Genomic DNA, 18,729 nt, shown 5'->3' on the forward strand with positions numbered 1-18,729 from the left:
TTGCTCCGGTAATCATATCGACATCGAGGATCTCCTACCCCTGTGAAGCTGTTGCGCGTCAGCTTTGCTAACTCCGATCGTAATCTCTGAGACAGGTGGGTCTCATCATCTTGGATGACTCCCTGATTCTAACCTGTCTATTCTTGTCAGCAAGAGGATCAATGTTGGCAGCTGACTCCTCTTCACTACCCTTCCCTTCGTGTCTACCCTCCAGCAGGGCCATGGCATCAGTTTGCATCCTCTTCTGCATATCTAATAAAACTCTAGCCCCTCCCTCAAATCGAGATACAAGGTCTAACCTGTTGCTGCGGCTCTCCCTCCTCGACCCTCTCTCAACTGACCCTGTAACTGTTGCGCTGACTTGCTCATATCGTACCTACACCATACAGCCATACAGTGATATGGATCAATGAGGCTCCCACATCTTAGACTCATCAATGCCTCTTTCACGTGCCCATCGTCTTGCTCCCTCCCTACTCTGCACTCGCCGTTTCAGCCATGCAGTGTATCTGATTAATGTATAGCAGCAGCGAAGCGAGTCGACCTCATAACTGGACGAGCTGTACTACACATTGAAACAGGTGAATAGATCGCCGCTGTCGCTCAGCAGATCGGCACTCTCATCGCCACTATATTCCCCATAGCGAAATGGCGAATGGAAATTGAGGGAGGCCGCGATGATGGTAGCCACCCTCATGGCCGTCGAGCCGAGAATCTTGAGCAAATGAGGCATGCCTCGACTATATCCATCAGTTATTACCATGGACATCAAGAGCATATTTCCAACAGGGATAGGTACGGGTAGCCGAGAGAGTACCTTACATGGATAATATGATACTACGAGCAGGGGGACGCATACTCTGCCAGTCGACGTCAGATGTAATGCTGTAGAGTTACTGTCCTTAGTAGCTGCTCTAGCAAGACATAGGTAATTGCGCGCTAATCTCATAGAGTCCTCCTGAATGTCTGATGAAGGCTATAGACAATGATACGAAGGATGGAGTGAATACCCGTTGGAAACCTGAAGTCCTCTCCTGACACATCAACATCCAGAGCTAACAATTGCAACAGACTATGGACCAAAGAGTCGAAGTTACGAGTAATCTGAATAACGTGATGACAGCAGCAACAAATCTGGTGGTATCCCTCTCCCACACACTTCCGGGCGAGTGTAAGCCAGCATGTGCTGACCAAGCTTTTCCGAATACCTAAATGGAGTAATGCAGTCGAGGAGAGTGATGCAGCCTTGAACACACATCCTGTAACATTGTCCAGGTCCCGTGCGGCCAGCTCTGCCCTTCCGTTGATCAGCACTAGCCTGTGATATCCATTGCTCTGCCAATCGTCTAGTGCTGCTCCCTGCATCTACACTCATCTCTTTAACTTTACCACTGTCGATCACAAAGCGTATACCATCAATTGTGATACTCGTCTCGGCTACGTTAGTTGCGATAACACATTTACGCATACCTGGAATATCACGACTGTGATATTGTGATGACCAAACGCTCCCACCTCGAGGGGCTATGTCGAATGCTTTATCCTGTTCCTCTACGGGGAGCTGTGCATGTAAAGGGAGCTAGCAGAGCATGGTATCAACATACAACCAGTGGTATGCTGTTACAGGTATCCACGTACGAGAGATCTCGGGCTCATCTCGTATAGCATTGCATAAGCATTCAATCTCTTGTGCCCCACTCAGGAAGACCAATGCATCACCACTTTGGCTCTTGGGTGTAGTCGTCTGGATCTTCTTCAGTAAGGCTAGATATGGGCTACAATCTGAGGAATGATGTGGATGAATCCAGTAGAGAGTGAGGACTGGAGAGACATACCAAGTACGGCCTCTCTTGTGCTATCGGTTCCATCGTCGCCTCGTCTCCGGCGCCCGCGAGCCGGTGCCCGATGCATATTGGCAGCAGCCTGCGGTGGAGGTTCCCCGCTCAGCTGGATATATCTGAAATAGCCAGCTCTTCCCGTGATAGGATAGTGATCCTAGAGTACTCGGTAGTGACAGGGTAGCTTCTGCCACAGACTGAGATAACTGCCGACTCAGGGAGGTTGAAGAGATCACGGAAATGCTCCGTATCGAAAGTTGCACTCATGAGTATCTGGTAACCTGCCTAATCGTAACGCTAGCCATTGAGCTTATTACTATTTTCAAATCGTTCCTTTTCTGGAGTAACTCTGGTATGTAGGATAGGATAACATCCATTGGAGCGTGTCGTTCGTGGACCTAACTATAAGTTGCACGGAGGACTCGCCAAGCCGAGGGATGCTAGTAGTGGTGCTCACTTCATCTAACAACAATACATTGAAGTCAGAAAGCTCACCATCCGACTCGAGGAGTCTCAGTAACAGGCCCTCGGTAACCTACATTCACATGCTCACCACTGCCTGACTGCCCGAGAGAGCTTACAAAAAGGATCCTAGTGTGACGAGTTCTGGTGTTGTCGAACCGCATCTGATACGCTACTCGACTACCTGGGAGTATTTGGAGAGTGAAGCAGAGGTCATATGTTATCACTACTACCCCACGCTTGCAGTTGCTCAGTTTGAACTCTCCGACATAACGACATCGCGGCAAGCCGTCGTGGCTGTGTACCTGAGAGGCCGTCACTAAGCTTATGAGGGGATTCTGCATGCTCACATATTATGGAGCTATCTCGATCGGCCTCCAGCAGATACCTATTTACATTATGCTATACATGCAGATACAGAGGCTCTTACTGAGGGACTTGTGTAGATTTACCACAACCAGTGTCCCCTGCTATCAGTACAATCCGGCTGGATTCCAGGGCGGCTAGCTGACATTGATGGGGTACTTCTCCAGCATTACCCGACAGCCTTACTATTTGCTCGCGATGCTTAGCTATGGGTAGAGCAGTGCGTGAGCTCATTAAACTTCGTAACTTCTGATTGCTCTGCTTCAATCTCATATCCGTGTAGAAGCGGAGTGCATCCTCGAAGATATCATCTCTGGAGGAGCGGTGATAGTGTTGGCTGGCCCCTTGCAGCACCTATATATGGTGCATGATACTCTTGACGACGTTATGTAACGCCCTCACTGGTATTGAGAAATTGATAGTATACTTCCTCTCGAAGGATGAAGACGAGTTCTCATCTCTCTCGCGATGCGAGCCTCGTGCCTGTTCTGATGGTTATCACATTGATGACGGATAGTATGTTCAAAAGCCCTACGGTAACCCTCGATCGATACATCTCCAGGAAGGCATCAAAGTCCTCTTCACAGTCAGCAAGCATCCCGCGGCATCCAGCAATGCCAGTGTCAAAGAGCCGTTCACGTATCCTTGTCTCTACCTCCCCACTTCTGTCATCACGATAGCGATTGGACATCATCATCAAATGAAATCAACCCCTCCAGCAGGATATGAGTATCAATTTGGGGACCCCAAAGACCAACACTTATTCATAACAGGATCGGATCGGCTCTCTCTGACTGATGCTTCATACAACTCACATCATACTCATCCCATTTCACATCCTCCCCATAGAAATAGCTCACTCAATAGTATGTGGTGGGATCAGAATGGAGGTTGTGCCGATAATGGTCAAGCCGTCCTCTACTCAATATCGGCAAAATTCTATGCTGATGATGATGTGCTGCGGAATATGAGGGAATCCGAGGAAAGGAGGGCATATCGCTTCAGGAACGAGTTACCGTCTACCTATGGATGCATCGGTACTATGTGTGAGATACTCTCCCTATGGTGCACCTTTCTGCATTAGGTCTCCAGTAGCCTTACAGTTGAGTAGGCTCAGTGAGCCCGGCTCACTGACTCCGTGACACTGAACTTGACATCTCTCACTATATGGCGCCTATTGTTGAACGTGAAAGACGGTGATCTTTGTTCGTCTACATGTCTGCTAGCACTATCGTCAACCACCTCTCATACTCCATAAAGCTATGTACCATAGAGTCGTTTGATGATGATCCTCATCAACGATGCTCCGATATAGGGGATAGTACATGCCTCCTTGTCTCCTTCTGAAGGAGATGGGAAGTAGGTGTGCTCCTTCCGTACGCTCTGCTCACGCACGCGTGAGCAGACCGTACGAAGTGTAGGGCGTCAATCATAATGTTTCACCGTCAAGGTTCTACAACCGTTCATCAGTTTTCCTTCAACCCTTTGATGAACCACTCCTATCCCACGAAAGAAGCTCAGCAAGCTGGAGGTTCCTATACCACCTCCTCGCCTGCTGTGGTAAAGCAGGGAATGCACACCGAATGGATAGCTGATGCCCTTTGGTCCGGTAGATACGATCGAAAGTTCTACACACCCTGTGCTGTATAACTTTCTTCCTGTTGGCCCTTCAGCCGTTAGTTCAAGTGGCCGAGAGGTTAAATGATACTCGTCACTAACATTCTTGCCCTAAAATTGGCCCTTCAGGACTATCTATCCATGGTACACTAGAACCTTCGTAGAGAGCGGTAAGCTGACTAAAAACGACATATTCATTGGCTTCCTTGGTCCTGTGGGACATATTGTTTACTTTGGAATTGGTCTGCTTTTGTCGATGCCTACGGTACGACCCCTATACCTCACTCCAGCTGCAGCACCATCACTAGGTTCTACGTCGTTCCGAATGGAAGATGCAACTCAAGAAAGGGTTTTTACCCATCTTCGCTGGCATGCCGGTCCTCCTCATAGCGTGGATCGTCGGCAATGCTTATGTGTGAGTACAAAAAAACTGTTGGAATTCTGTGAGGTAGCTGCTTCCCCGGATTTCAGGCACTTCATTCTCCTGTATCTCACTACTGACGGTGAGTCCTCAATAGTTTCTGCCTACCATGTTAAGGGAAATCCCCTTTTAGAAATTGTCTTCGGAGAATTACCTAAGTACCAGACTATAGTCCGCGATATGGTAGCCTACATGCTCATCGAGGAAGTGGGGCTCTACTATGTGCACCGCCTGTTCCATGAGTGGAAGGCTGGCTATAGGGTGGTACATAAGCTCCATCATAAGTGATGAACAGCCTTCCGTCATATGAGAGCTTATGGTCAGGATTGATCAGGTTCACATCCCCTGTCCCCCTACAAGCTCTACACTGTCACCCGCTTGATCAAGTCATCATTAACTTCACCCCTCTACTCGCCGGACCACTAATAATGCAATCTCATGTACGTCAAATCCTTGGAATTGTTTCATAGTGGTAAGCAGATACTAACCTTCGCTCTGTGGATAACTTTCTCCTTCGTAAACACGCTGGTGTCTCACTCGGGATATAACTTCGTTACTGTAAGGTATAAGCCTTTAAAGACTTGCCTATCGTTGAATATCCAGGTAATGAACCCTGATATGCATGACCTACACCATGAGCATCCCGAGTGTAACTACGGTTATCTTGGGATCCTCGACTACCTACACGGTAGGATTTTCAGAATGGAGACTTATTGATGCCTCCGTTCTTTAAGGTACATACCGCGTTAGGTTAAATGAGGTTAGACGTGACCTTGGTGACAAGAGTTAGAATTCCAAGCGGAGATTATACAGTATTTCACATATGTTTTTTCTTTTATTATCAGATGATGACATATCATCCTCTCTTTCTATTCAACTTTCCTCGAGGTACATACCGCTCTAGGTATGTACGAGGTTACGCGTGGCCTTGATGACAAAAGTTAGAATTTTAAGCGAAGATTATACAGTCTGTCAACTTACATACGTTATTTTAAACCGAATTATATATGGCACAAAGATTTTCCAGGGTGAAGGATGGTCGATTACACACGTATATGTGCCAGCTTCCTTTCATTATAGCATGCATGCACCCATATGGTGCGCGCAAGCCTAGCTCGCCGGATCAATCTCGATATGTTGTGGTCGGATGGGCCAATTTTTACGACGCTTCAAGTCTTGCAGATAGAGACTTCGGTTCATATTAGAGATAATGAGAGCCAACAATTCTTCTTCTGAGTCCGACTGGCACCACCGAGTAGCGTTGGTTAGTTTGGATTCCCGTTAATTCCACAGGTATGAATATATGTTTCCATCCCATGTATTCCGATACAACGTCCATCCAAACGGGCCTCGGTTCGCGCCCTCAATTTCTTCCTGGTTCGTTTCAATTGGACATTGAGAGTATTATCAGGTGACGACGTATTTTTCCGAGATTGAGGATCCCAATAGGGCCCTCCGCAACGTGTTCGATGTTTTCTCCTTTTCTGCTCATAAGTCCGCATTTTTCAATGCGGCCTAGTGACTGCAGGGATGACAACTCCGCATATTCTCGAATCTGCGGAGGTCGAGCGTTACGAGTTACGTTACGAGCGTATTCTCGTTCATGCGTTACGAGGTCGAGGTACCCGAATGCTACTACGAACCGGACTTCTGATATCATCAGCTTTCTCAGGCCATGCTAAACGTCCTCAATGAGGAGCCTCCATGTGCTTCGGCAATAACGAAGCACTTTATGACGCACGGTAGGTGCTATCCTGGAATATTCTGATCCTCCCTCTAGAGACCATGGGACCTCAGACTACCAGGGTGTACGGTACATTAAAACCCTTCGATAACCCCTAACGATGTCAAATTAAAAGCTCTCTTGGACTATATCTTTCCGTGAGCATCGAGACTCGAATCAAACACACCCTATGGGATCGGAATCGTGTTACTCTACTTCCCATACGTTGCCTGTGTTTCGGCGTGAGATTCGTAATTCGGGCTCAATATTATAGAAATTTATAGAGTCTTTAAGTTTTCCAGAGTAACCCGGAGGCTTTGATCGCTCCCATGCCTACTTGAATGCCAGGCTACACTTGCGGTCGCTCAGCTTCTACCCTCCGACACAGCGACATCACGGCGAGACGTCGTGGCTGTGTACCTGAGGGGTCATCAATAAGTCCGTGAGAGGATTCTGAATGCCCACCTATTACGGAGCTATCTCAAGCAGTATCTAGTCACAGAATACCGTAAACGCTGGTGCGGAGGCTCTTATCGAGGAACTTCTGTCGAAATACCACAACCAATATTCAACTAGTGTTTGCCAACTCCCCTCCAAAGCGATACCACTTACTTTACGAGCATCACTTTGAGCGCCAGCTTTGAGATCTTCTCCGTTGGTACCATCCGTTTCTTTGGACAAGTCCTTCCATCATGGAAGGACATCAGTAATTCTTCACTGGCTCGAGCAACGGTGCTCGCATGAGAGAGGCACTGGGGGTTGAGTTGAGGTAGCATGTATTGCCTTGATCCCTCACGCTACAACTCATGCCACAATACACGAATACGATTCAAATGTCCGCCAGCTGTAGTACTGATCCAGTCCATCTTCTTTGGATAACCATTTCGGGCGGCCCAGCAAATGGTTATTCAAAGAGGATGGACTGGATGCACCACCTAGGCCCAGCCTGGGCCTATGTGATGCATCTTCATTCTTATCGGACAGACTCCAACACGAACGTGCTCACCCGCGTCACGTCAAGTCGTACGACTACCCAACACTTCTTCACTCTACTACCTTGGCACTGAGCTATTCACTGGTCCTCACGAACTCTATCCGTCTGGGAGGCAGGAGCTCCATGTCGGCAGCATCAATGGACGACCGTAGTATGGTGGTATTAGACGATGAATCACAATGTCCCAACGCCGATGTCGACTACTCAAGACTGAGCAGTGCTCAGGTAAGGGCCACATTCGACAGGCGGACCGGGAGAGCAGAGGTTCTGTGCGCACAAGACAGACGCTTTTCCGGTAGCCCAGAGCGAAAGAAAAAGAGTAAAAAATCTCCGCCCCTGAATCGGGTTGTCCGTGAAAACAGTGAATCCTGGAAATGGTGAACCGGAATAAATTTCCCACGAACCCTGATAACAGTGAAGGAACTAGCGCGCGCCATGAGCGCGCGGCCACAAAATTCAAGCCGAGATCACCTTACGTCATATTAATACTTTTATGCTACTCGGCTATAATCGTGCGTAAAAATCTCACATTTTCAAATTTCTTCCACAAATTCTCATTACATGCTCTTATACTTTCAGCATGTGTCCCTCTTATGCGGTGCTTTACATTCATTAATTCTAAAAGCCTCCCAACACTACAATTCTACTCTTTTCAACGCATTCCTAAACCTACATCGTGCGTAATTTCATCACGTTTTCTTGCACTTCTTGCAGTTAGGCAATTTGTGTACCCACGCAGTTCGTGCAAATTTGGCGATCGTATGGGAGTACACCAACCTTCAACTATTACTCCACACTGTGGAGTCCACGCTTTACTTTCATAACAAACCAAATGCAAAAATCATGCAGGAAATGCACTATAACCCCCCTCCGTAAGAGCTAGAGATTCCCCGGAGCGAAGCGACGCGGGCTGCTAGTATATTGTAATCGACCGGTTGGTCTAGTGGTTAGGCGTTAGAGTTAGTAACCGACTGTCCAAGGTTCAAATCCTGTGATCAGCATGGTAATTTTGTAATTGAGACCCGGTTCAACTGCGGCGGGTGAGGTCTTGACCAGCTCGGGCCAGTAATCTTGCCTAACTCAGCTGGCACGCCTCCTCAGCAGTTACTCCGGGTCCACGAGTTGTAATACAATGCTATTCAGGAGCTCAGTATAGAAGTTGTATTTGTTCATGTTCAAAAGGAACATGCATTAGGACCTGTTGCCTCATGCATTGCTGTTTATGCTTGTGGTACTGCCAGAATTGTTCATCAACAAGGTTCCCATACTTCTCCTATAGTCACTACTATGGACTCAAACGCTTTGCTCATGGCAATCGCGTATTTCAGCTAGTTGGTAACGGATTGAAAACTCACTCCCTCGTAATGGAACAGTGGAACAGAAGACAAAATATTTGATCAAAAGTGGACTGGAGACGACACAGATTTCCGAAGCCCGAAGAAAGAGCACCATTCAGTACTTCGGAAGTACTACTTCCTGTCCACAACCATGGCATAGGGTGACTCGAAAGCTATTACTAGACCGTTCGTGTTGCTCCTACTTTTGAAAAGTCGCTTCAAGACACGCAACGAAGAACTAGGCGTGAAAAAGATAACAATCTATATACTATGTGCCCCGAACCTCAGTGATCCATAGCGCTGCGATTCTTGTGAGCAAGCTGACTACCCAAACATTAATCAACCGGAGAGAGAGTGATCATTGAAAGTTGAGTCGGTTCGGGAAGGAGTGGTAGAAAAATTACTGATATTTAGGATACCGGTGCGGGCGAGTTTGTTGTTCACTATTGTCAGGCTTTCACCCGCTTTAGTGGGAGAAAAGTCCCTACAACGGATTCACTCGCCCTTCACCTTTTTCAGGATTCACTGTTTTCAGGAGGGACCCTGAATCGAACCTGCGGACAGTTTTGCTATTGCACTACATATGTAACGGTGAGATTCACGGTGAATCATTCACCGCCCAACAGGAGTAGTATCATACTGTAACTATCTTCGTCAACCGCAGCTCTCTTGAGGATGAGCACCCTCGAGATCACACGTGACCCCTCCAGTTGGCGGGTATGAGGGGCGAGTTGTTGGGAGCAAATCTCTCAACAGCGCAAGATTTAGTCGAGATGCCCTCAGGTTGCTCCGCGTAGTATACCTTGTCGTTCAACATCAAATCCGTATACCAACTCGCTGGTTGTATGCATAGGCGAACTTCAGCTCACGAATTTTATGCTCGTACAGGTACATCTACCCTGTATTTAAGGAGTGAGTCGTAGCGAACTCTGCTTATCAATGCCGTTGCAGTGTAGAACATGTAATACTAGACTAACATCAACTTTTGCATCCACACTTCTCTGCACTTGTCTTGTCATCCATCGTGTCCGATAATCAGCACATACTCCCGTTAAGGATAAGTCATCCATACCAATCGTGTTCTCCCCAGAGTCTTGCAGGTGCTCTTCTTGGGATTCTGGTGGCACTTATGAGCACTCTGGTTGCCTATTCCAGCTATACCTCGAGGTTCTACAGCTCGGCTTTGCATGATTCTCACCACGGATAGTTCGATTTCAACAATGGGCTGATATGTTTGCTAGAATACATGTGCCACGAGGGCCTACAATTACGATTCTCTACTATATCCTCTGATGCTAAACGTATGACGGGACCAAAGGAGAGGCGCATTGGCTTCGAGTGCTTGATACACTTTATGTGTCGAAGGAAGCTCCAAGACAGTCCACTTCGTCAATTAACTACGGACGTGCGTGGCACGGTGATATCGTCACGGTGGTGCTCATTGCAGCGAGTTGGTGCCCAGTACTGTGATTCTGTGAACCCTTGGAGGGTTGCGTGGTAGGAGCCTTTTCTCCCTGGTTGGTTGATTCGCGACGCAAGTTCTTCTCCCAATGTCATGGACGAAAGCCAGGGATTTTCTCTTATTCCGATTTTGACGTTTACTTCGTTGCCGACCTATTGCTCTGTAATTGATAGCGTCTTGCGTGCTCCTATGATGTAATTGAACACCCCGCCGGGGACGCTTTCATTCAGTACCATCCTACATCATGACCAGCATGATAGCCACGACATCCTCCTCCCCTGCATTGGTGGGTGGGGAACTCTCCTTGAAGACGAGTTTGATCGAGTATATCTTAGATACGGTCGAAGGTCGGGTACAATCTATCACACGTGGCTGTATTCCTATTCTCGCTGAAGCTAGTCGTACACATTGCAGAGAGGTCGAATACTACTACTACTACTACTACTACTACTACTACTACTACTACTACTACTACTACTACTACTACTACTACTACTACTACTACTACTACTATCCTACATTAGTGATTCACATATGTATTACCCCTTTCAGGACGGTCTATCCATGGTACACCCAGACATTCATTGAGAGTGGTGAATGGACTAAGAGTGGAATCCTCGTCTGCCTGCTAGGTCCTTTGGGCCATCTCACTTTCTTTGGAACCGGACTACTACTATCACTACCTACAGTGAGCCCATCGTCATTTTCCCCCGCCATACTTCTGAACAGATTCTGCATTGGCGTAAAGGAAAGCTGCAACTCAAGAAGGAGTTTCCCTCGGTATTCGCTGGTATGCCGGTCATCCTCATGGCATGGTTAACTGGCAATGCCTTCGCGTAAGTACACAGGGTCTCTACGGCCAGCTTATAAGACCTGTTTATATTCTCAGATACTTGGTTTTGATGTACTTGACTCGTGACAGTGAGTCTGAACCACCCAACGCTTTTCTGTGAACTAGCCTACTAGGTTTTATATTTGGGGATCTGCCGCAGTACCAGACGGTATGTCGGGACTTCGTCGTATTCCTTCTCATGGAGGAAGCGTTGTTCTATTACCTCCATCGGATGTTCCACGAATGGAAGGCCGCGTACAAGGCTGTGCACAAGCTTCATCATAGGTGATGTACCCAACAGGCGTTATGACATCACCGTGATTGGGCAGATTCACAGCTCCGGTGCCATTTCAAGCTATTTATACCCATCCCGTGGAACATCTCTTGGTCAATGTTACACCAATTCTGGCCGGGCCCCTCGTTATGCAGTCCCATGTGAGAGTCGAATTGATCGCAGTATTACACCATTTTACTACAGATACTCACCTTTACCCTATGGCAAACGCTTGCTTATGTCAACACACTCGTCTCACATTCAGGATACAGCTACAGTTCGGTAGGATCGATGATTATTGTACTCAATCCATCGCGAATAGTCAGGTTATGAACGCAGAAATGCATGACCTACACCATGAGCGATTCAACTGCAACTACGGAGTGTTGGGCATCCTCGACTATCTACATGGTATTAAACCACGTGATGTGTGAGTCAATATCCTCCCAGCAAGGTACATACCAGATGAAAACAAGTTCCGAGATCACGTCTGGCTCCAGTAAGAAATGCTAAGGAGATTGTTTACTCTCTTCATTATCGGCCCTCAAATATAGGCTGGACAGACCTTTTTGTCATGTAAGATAGAGATGACAATGTTGCGTTTTGGCATGCAATGTTAGGAAAATGCACATAGGAAGTAGGAGTCCGGAAGATTTTCGAACGACAAAGTTATAATGAGAAATTACCGGGCGCAATAGGCGATATGGTTAACTAGTCTCTTGATGTAGCCATTACATTATTCGTGTTACGATACATGCAATTGTCGAATAAAAGATCGTCGTGCTCTTCCATGTCCACCAACATCACGGCCCTTAGCAGCTGTAAGAGCTACTAAATTGAACAAACCAAACCATAGGTTAATAAAATGACACCGAACAAGTTAATGTGACATACGTCGATGCAAAGGATCATGCTCTAGAGATTGGGTATTGGTACTGGAGATTCTCAACCTTGGGGCCTCCGAGTGAGAGTGATGGATACTAGAGTGGTCCCTGGTAGACTGTCCTACATTCCCAGAAGTGTCACCCGGATGATCAATGCGAGCAGCATGTTGAGGTGGCTGGGGGCCAGTAGAGCCCTGCAATCGAAGACCAGCTACAAGACTCGACACGGAATGCGGTGGTTCTCGCCTTAGGACCATCATAAGCTCTCTTATTCTTGAAACGTTCCTGCTGGATCTCTTTCCTGAGCTGAACCCTCACTGACGAGAAGAGGCGAACATCATACATATGTTGGAAATAATAACGGAGGGTGCCAATAGCTGTCGCTGCCATCCCTAGGTCTAGTCGGACATCACTCAAGTCTTTCACAGTCCCTTCAACAGATTCGCACAGCTCCCATACTTGGTCAGAAAGCTCATTGGCTAGAAGGATGCAACCTATATAGCTGTGCAACCATCAGGGAGGGGGCTCACTGTCAACGATGGCCCGCCGGAGTTGCTTGAGTAGGACTAGCACCTAAGAGGGAGCATCATGACTGACAGTGCCGAGTTATACAGCAAACTGCACCTCCTTAGCTCGAGCACCTCCTTTGAGCATACGCAGACCTCCCGTAAACTCCTCTATTGTAAGTACGCCATCACCATCATCGAGGAGGTCCCAGATCTGACAGTCATACACTCAGAGGGGGAAACCCCGGGAACCCTCCCCTCGCACGTTCAGCATGTCCTCCCTCTCGATACCAAGGCTGGACATCTTGTCGACGATCTGAGCAGAGTGTAGGCGCAGCAGCAGGAGTAGGAAGAGGAGGAAGACCGGACTACCTTCGAATCTCCCAAGGCCTGGTCGAACTCTTTCCTATCCAGCTCGCCACTGCCATCAGCATCCAACTCCATAAAGAGGTCTTTGAGGTCGAGGATATCCTAGGTACAACTAGAGCCACAAGACCGCGGGCGATGGTACCCTCCTCTTCTGGGCTTGCTTTACTCTAGCTTGCTGCTCTTCATCCTTACGTGCGAGAGCAAAGGCATTCTCGACCACAACTGCTGTGACGAGATTCATGAGGACCTGTCTGACTTAGCTTTACTCATCAAATGCCCATAGTCTGTGATAGATTACAAAGACGACGATTGTAATGAATACCGCAAAGTAGAGGCCGACCCTCGGCAAGTGGATCATCAAAGGCCGAGCCACTGAGTCTGACCAGGTGTCCAATGTGAGGACCTCGAGGGGCAACTAGGCAAGTCTGCTATACGGGGAGGTACTTGCAGTAGAGTGAACATGCCTTGATGGAGCGTAGGGAATAGAGGGGCAGTGACGGGATCTGCAGCAACTCCAGCATTGTGGCCAATGATCTCAACACTGACAGGAAGGAGTATACATATAGATATATAGTGTAGCCTACCCCCATACGGAGAACATGAATAGGAGTACAGTGATTATGATGAGGGTCCATAGTATAAGGAGAGCACTGTCTAGGAAGCCTCCTAAGAGCAACCACATTTCCTTGAACATTGGGATAAGGCGAACGGCTCGAGCTAATCGTACCTACAACAACCATGGACGGCACGGTAACTAGTGCTTCTACCAGACGCAGAGCACGGAGTACTGTGAGCTTCCTGAGGAGGCTCACATCCACTCCAAGAGGATCCAGGAACCAGTTAGCCATCACACCGGTGATGAAGACTAGGAGGAAGTCGAGAAAGTTATACACTGATGATAGAGGGAGGAGCATCGTCATCACCAAAGGAAGTAGTAACTTACTATCAAACATCCACACCCATCCACCAGAAGTGACCCTCAATATCCACTCTATGAAGAAGACGGCAGTGAAGACATGCTCAGCAGTCGAATGGTCCGACCTGCAGAAGCCATGCAGTCTAGCAGGCATCGGCGGCATATCATACCCTTTTCCAGGGACACTATCAGCGGCAAGCCCAATGAATATACAGTTGATTATGATGAAGCAACCAAAGAAGACTTCGAAGGACGTAGAGTTTACGGCGCGGTCGAGCAGTGGGTACCTTGAACACGGCTTACAGACTAGCCCACGCCGATGACAACGTCGCCGATTACTTGGGTTGATAGGTCTCGGCCGATCTGCGGAGTCTCTCATCTCTTACAGCACGATCGAGATCTCCGAGCGCAACAGCTTCAAGGAGTACACTGAAATAAGAGCCTTCCCATCAGCATTAGGTGGGAAGCTACCTCCATCGAGAGCGATGTCGACGTCGTCGGACCCTACCGCCTCTATGGAGTGTAGCATTGGTATGATCGAATGAGCCACCCCTTGAATAGGACGCGACCGTATCCATGTTTACTACATATCTAAAGCACTCATGCAATACCATGAATTGACAGACTAGAATACAATACAGTATTCAAATAGCTACTGTTAATATGCCGTCGACCAGTAGAGACTCGTCAAGGTGAGGAGAGCAGCGGCATAAGAAACAGAGGCATGAGGAGTTATTAAAGCAATCGGAGATAGTAGTAGTAGTAGAGCGCCGCCCAGTGTTGCAGAGGAACAACGATAGGGCAACTGCCATCAGAAATACCACTATGAGTCGTCCAGGATGGAGCTATCCGGTAGTAAATACTCACTGATAGAGACGATGGTTACTAATAGTAGCAGCAGTAGTGGGAGTCGTACTGATACCAGTATAGCGAATATCGTCAGGTGATAATATTGGTCAATAGTTCAAAAATGGTATTCAATTATGATGAGGTAATCATGGCGTGATGGGATTCCAAATACACTAGTATCTCTCAGTGGTAGCAGCAGCCCCTCTACGATACTGACCACCTTGTCTACGATGATACTGCTGCTGCTGAGAATAGGTCGAGTCGCGCTGTGACGGAGGTGGGGGGCCTTGCTTGGGGTATTGCTGATAACTCACTTTACCACTCCCATAAGCATCATAACGGTTTGAGCCACGATAGGCGTGAGTAGAGGCTAAAGTCGTTGAAGTACTGTTGGAGGACTGCTGCTGCTTCTGCACTTGTGATGACATTCCGACATCGCCAAATACCACCTGATGTTGTTGTTGTTGATCATGACGAGTAACGTTACTTCCCGAAGGTGGCCCTCCGATAAGGGTACTAGAAGAAGGGGGAGTAGCGGATGGAGTGTTGGCAGCTGCCCAGAACGCTGCTGCCGGATTACCTGGCTGTAGCTGATGTGGAGTAACAAGGGGAACCGTAGGCTGCTGTATCTGCTGTTGCTGTAGCGACATCATAGTACTATAAACCCTCATAGGGTCATAATAACCCACACCTCCACTGGTAGCAGTAGCACTTGTAGGTGTCTTCAAAGAAGCATTCCCCTGAGTGGCCATACTTGAAGGAAATGAAGCAGCAGAAGCAGTAGTAGCATCAGCACGTCCAGAGAGACCAGGAGGGCCGGCGATGGAAGAGAAGTCAGGCAAGAGTGACGACAAACCCTCCATTGAAAGAGGCCCCGAGCCGAATGGGTTGATAGAGGACGATGCACTGAGCTGAGGTGGAGGGATAAATGGAGTAGGGGACGTGTCCGTGCTGGACTCCATGGTTAGGACTTGCTCTGTCTGTGTCTCGATCGTTCTCTGCTTGATAATAGGAGTATCGGTTTGCGCACTGGTATTGACCAGAATAGTCTCCCTCCACTCGCTATCATTGATCGGACTAGTACCAGCTTGGACCGTCGGGACACGACCAGGAGCAGTAGTAGGGGGCAGTGGGGGAGGCATCGTAGGTGGCATAGACATCTCCACAGCAGCAGGTAGAGGTACTTTGGTCTCCTCTAGGGGAACATCAACATATGAAGGCTGAAGGGACGGGCTACGGGTGGCAGCTGCAGTCTCGACCTCCTCCGGGACGACATCCTCCTCTTTGTTAGCCTTCGGGCTGTCGTCGGACACTACCTTCTCCTCGTCGTCAACATCGCGAGCAGTAGTAGGCGTCTCGACCTCCTTAGAGGTTACAGCTGAGACCTGCTTCTTGGGTACACGATAATACGAAGGAGCAATTCTCGCATTATCCCATACGTTAGGCCAGACCTCCCCTACTGGTAGTGAAGGCTTGCTGCGATGTACCCTAGGGGGAGTAGAAGGTGGACCATGAACTTTACCACTACACTTCGTACCACCACCAACGCATGGAGTTGGTAGTACCACCTTAGGCGCCGAAGCAGCAGCGGCGTGAGATGGTCTGTGGACGTCTTGAGGGGTACCACCATCCCGACTTGAGGTCGCATCAATGGTAGGGTCAGCTGGCTCAGACATATGTACAGTTGACTCGGTGGAATGCTGCTCCTTCTCCGGCTTGGAGGGGGGATCATCCCTCTGCGAGGTGTTCTCGGCGACTTGGGCGGCTGCTTCTCCCTCGGCTCTCATCTGCCGCTTCCGTTTATCCAACAGCTTCTGTTTACGAGTCTTAGTAGGCTGGAATGAGCCTTCTTCTACGACTGTTGTTTCTCCGAACATACTATGGCCTTCGTAGTAAGATGCACTGCGAGAAGGAGGGTTGACTAGGGTAGTCAATTATACAAACTGATATAGAAAACACTGATTCATCTATGCCCATCAGGAAAGCCACCATTCTACCCATCTCCCTCTAGATGTCACTCAACGCATTTAAGACGAGCCAGGAGCTGAGATGGATGAGTGTCCCACACCTCAACGATCTCCGAGATCGGATCTCGAATACCCTATCAACGTTGGTATCAAGAGTGTCTCAGCTCAGGATCGACCAAGATACTCGACAGATGCTAGACCGAGCATTAGAGAGTTCAAATAGTCAAACGACCAGTTTTATTTTCTCGCCGGATCTACTATAGTTTGATGCATGCGAGTCACGCCCTGGGGGCTTGCACAGCAAGTGAGAAGCAGCATTTCCCCGACGGGTCGCTCCAGAGAGATTCAGACAGTCGAGTCATTCGGCACGGACAGATGCGGGGGTTACGGGTAAATTCATTTACTCAAGGAACTTTGCGATCTCTCAAGGACGTTTTTCTCGCTCGCCCTCATCGTTTCGCGCTCGCCCATTTGACAACTCTCAAGGATTTTTGACAATCCTCAAGGATGAGAACCATCACTTGGATAAGGCCCATCTCCTAGGTAAGAGCCGTCGAGTTTCTGGCCTCCCGTCGGGTTTCTGGCTTCCCGTCGGGTTTCTGGCTTCCCGTCGGGTTTCAGTTGGGATTTCACCTGCAGTGAGGGTTTTTTTGAGAACTTGAATAAGAGCCCTCACTTGAATGAGAGTCATTACTCGGATAAGAGGCATCGGGTTTCCGGTTTTCCGTCGGGTTTCAGTTGGGATTCTCACTTGCAGTGAGCGTTTCCTTTAAAAAACTTGAATAAGAGCCATCACTTGAATTATTCAAGTTGAATAAGAGTCATTACGCGGATAAGAGTAATTACCTTACGTCGACAACACTCGTATCACTGCAGAGTCCACTGAATTGAGACCAACACGACACAAAATCTTGTTGGGGTTATTTTTTAAGGTGCATGAAGCTACTAGCTTGAATTCTATCTTGCTGGTAAATAGCTGACCGTCAGAAATCACAGATTGTGATTCACCCTTCGAGCCTAACGAAATTTTTGAACCGAGGAGGGGTCCTTCTGGTACGCTTCGACATTCTCCTGCCGTTATCTAATTGCAGCACTACAACGCGCAATGATCGATAATATATCATTCATTCGGTCGTTAGGCTCAATACTACCTGCGTCTGTTGCTCTGATCGATGAGGCAAGTGCTCGGTGTTTCTTCGTACCACGCTCAGAACTGTCGGTTATAGAAGGGTTCACTCGGAGCGGCGGGCGTGTTGAAGGCTTGCCTGAGAAGAAAAAGAAGATAGCTGTATTTACCGACTCTGCCTAGCCCGCTCCTTACTCAGTGCTAAATCTGAACTAACGATCTTGCTAACATCCTCTTCTACAACGGAGTGTGGATCTAAGTATTAAATCCATTGGCTTCTGTGACATTCTCCTCATCCACCGGCTCACCAATAAGCGAGACAAGCGTTGCAGGATTGTGTGATTGCAGTATCCTTCCTTCCTCCGGTGTGTCATCTTCCACTCCTGGGATGAAGGCTTCTCCTGGGATGAGACACTGGAACGCTGCTGATGTTCGTCAACTTACCAGGAGACCACAAAGGCAATTTGTTGCCCCGAACTGCCTCTCCTGCTGCTGCGTATTCTAATAGTTGCCAATCTGGCAGAATTTCATTTTGTTGAGCATACTCTCCGCCTGCTGAGCATCATGAACCTAACCGCATGCCATCCTCATTGCTAGGGTACTGTTTGTGATTCATCGTTACATACCCCCGCCTATGTTTGCTCCTTCCATGTATTTCGCTCTCCTGCTAACCACAGGCGATCCTTCCATTCTAATGTCGCTCGGGTGCTTCGATAAAGGCCCTCGGCTTTTATGTGGTCTTCCTGCCCAGTTCACTTGCGGCATATTGACTACCCTCACAGTTGT

The 18,729-nt window shown here is 48.2% G+C and overlaps 7 protein-coding genes across 7 annotated transcripts in view; 3 read left to right on the plus strand and 4 right to left on the minus strand.

Annotated features, from left to right (window-relative positions):
• Nucleotides 1-3,357, minus strand: part of Pmar_PMAR001024 (ATP-dependent RNA helicase protein, putative) — a gene marked incomplete at its 5' end in the record, with an annotated part of 4,880 nt that extends 1,523 nt beyond the window's left edge. The window contains 21 exons of the mRNA XM_002780386.1: nucleotides 39-86; nucleotides 134-252; nucleotides 300-376; nucleotides 423-509; nucleotides 570-715; nucleotides 761-817; nucleotides 860-966; nucleotides 1,011-1,104; nucleotides 1,160-1,208; nucleotides 1,257-1,470; nucleotides 1,516-1,579; nucleotides 1,625-1,847; nucleotides 2,005-2,111; nucleotides 2,156-2,236; nucleotides 2,296-2,373; nucleotides 2,420-2,484; nucleotides 2,534-2,688; nucleotides 2,731-2,807; nucleotides 2,853-3,020; nucleotides 3,069-3,149; nucleotides 3,202-3,357. Of these exons, the coding sequence (XP_002780432.1) occupies nucleotides 39-86; nucleotides 134-252; nucleotides 300-376; nucleotides 423-509; nucleotides 570-715; nucleotides 761-817; nucleotides 860-966; nucleotides 1,011-1,104; nucleotides 1,160-1,208; nucleotides 1,257-1,470; nucleotides 1,516-1,579; nucleotides 1,625-1,847; nucleotides 2,005-2,111; nucleotides 2,156-2,236; nucleotides 2,296-2,373; nucleotides 2,420-2,484; nucleotides 2,534-2,688; nucleotides 2,731-2,807; nucleotides 2,853-3,020; nucleotides 3,069-3,149; nucleotides 3,202-3,357 (2,253 nt within the window). The remainder of the gene's footprint in view (nucleotides 1-38; nucleotides 87-133; nucleotides 253-299; nucleotides 377-422; nucleotides 510-569; nucleotides 716-760; nucleotides 818-859; nucleotides 967-1,010; nucleotides 1,105-1,159; nucleotides 1,209-1,256; nucleotides 1,471-1,515; nucleotides 1,580-1,624; nucleotides 1,848-2,004; nucleotides 2,112-2,155; nucleotides 2,237-2,295; nucleotides 2,374-2,419; nucleotides 2,485-2,533; nucleotides 2,689-2,730; nucleotides 2,808-2,852; nucleotides 3,021-3,068; nucleotides 3,150-3,201) is intronic.
• A 1,258-nt stretch (nucleotides 3,358-4,615) lies between these two features.
• Pmar_PMAR001025 (C-4 methylsterol oxidase, putative) lies at nucleotides 4,616-5,494 on the plus strand (the record flags this gene model as incomplete). Its single annotated transcript, XM_002780387.1, has 7 exons — nucleotides 4,616-4,698; nucleotides 4,755-4,786; nucleotides 4,838-4,988; nucleotides 5,039-5,144; nucleotides 5,185-5,262; nucleotides 5,308-5,392; nucleotides 5,439-5,494. The coding sequence occupies 7 exons, from the start codon at nucleotides 4,616-4,618 to the stop codon at nucleotides 5,492-5,494; spliced, it is 591 nt and encodes a 196-aa protein (XP_002780433.1).
• Nucleotides 5,495-10,464: 4,970 nt separating this feature from the next.
• On the plus strand, nucleotides 10,465-11,173 carry Pmar_PMAR001026 (hypothetical protein; the record flags this gene model as incomplete). Its single annotated transcript, XM_002780388.1, has 5 exons — nucleotides 10,465-10,506; nucleotides 10,556-10,638; nucleotides 10,773-10,908; nucleotides 10,950-11,056; nucleotides 11,110-11,173. 5 exons carry the CDS (start codon nucleotides 10,465-10,467, stop codon nucleotides 11,171-11,173), a joined length of 432 nt encoding a protein of 143 aa, XP_002780434.1.
• Nucleotides 11,174-11,251: 78 nt separating this feature from the next.
• Pmar_PMAR001027 (hypothetical protein) lies at nucleotides 11,252-11,760 on the plus strand (the record flags this gene model as incomplete). The annotated part of the gene is made up of 2 exons (XM_002780389.1): nucleotides 11,252-11,337; nucleotides 11,592-11,760. The coding sequence occupies 2 exons, from the start codon at nucleotides 11,252-11,254 to the stop codon at nucleotides 11,758-11,760; spliced, it is 255 nt and encodes an 84-aa protein (XP_002780435.1).
• A 600-nt stretch (nucleotides 11,761-12,360) lies between these two features.
• Pmar_PMAR001028 (conserved hypothetical protein) lies at nucleotides 12,361-14,530 on the minus strand (the record flags this gene model as incomplete). Its single annotated transcript, XM_002780390.1, has 13 exons — nucleotides 12,361-12,404; nucleotides 12,426-12,704; nucleotides 12,741-12,783; nucleotides 12,835-12,930; nucleotides 12,982-13,032; nucleotides 13,089-13,187; nucleotides 13,228-13,332; nucleotides 13,408-13,500; nucleotides 13,530-13,626; nucleotides 13,670-13,812; nucleotides 13,853-13,977; nucleotides 14,029-14,126; nucleotides 14,388-14,530. 13 exons carry the CDS (start codon nucleotides 14,528-14,530, stop codon nucleotides 12,361-12,363), a joined length of 1,416 nt encoding a protein of 471 aa, XP_002780436.1.
• A 493-nt stretch (nucleotides 14,531-15,023) lies between these two features.
• Pmar_PMAR001029 (conserved hypothetical protein) lies at nucleotides 15,024-16,727 on the minus strand (the record flags this gene model as incomplete). The annotated part of the gene is made up of 1 exon (XM_002780391.1): nucleotides 15,024-16,727. The coding sequence occupies one exon, from the start codon at nucleotides 16,725-16,727 to the stop codon at nucleotides 15,024-15,026; it is 1,704 nt and encodes a 567-aa protein (XP_002780437.1).
• A 1,717-nt stretch (nucleotides 16,728-18,444) lies between these two features.
• The window catches only part of Pmar_PMAR001030 (hypothetical protein), a gene marked incomplete at both ends in the record, with an annotated part of 537 nt that continues 252 nt past the window's right edge, over nucleotides 18,445-18,729 (minus strand). The window contains 2 exons of the mRNA XM_002780392.1: nucleotides 18,445-18,513; nucleotides 18,724-18,729. The exon at nucleotides 18,724-18,729 is cut by the window's right edge and continues 4 nt beyond it. Coding sequence (XP_002780438.1) covers nucleotides 18,445-18,513; nucleotides 18,724-18,729 — 75 coding nt within the window. The remainder of the gene's footprint in view (nucleotides 18,514-18,723) is intronic.

Source organism: Perkinsus marinus, assembly GCF_000006405.1.
Source record: "Perkinsus marinus ATCC 50983 genomic scaffold scf_1104296944404, whole genome shotgun sequence".
In the NCBI taxonomy this organism is placed as follows: Eukaryota; Perkinsozoa; order Perkinsida; family Perkinsidae; genus Perkinsus; species Perkinsus marinus.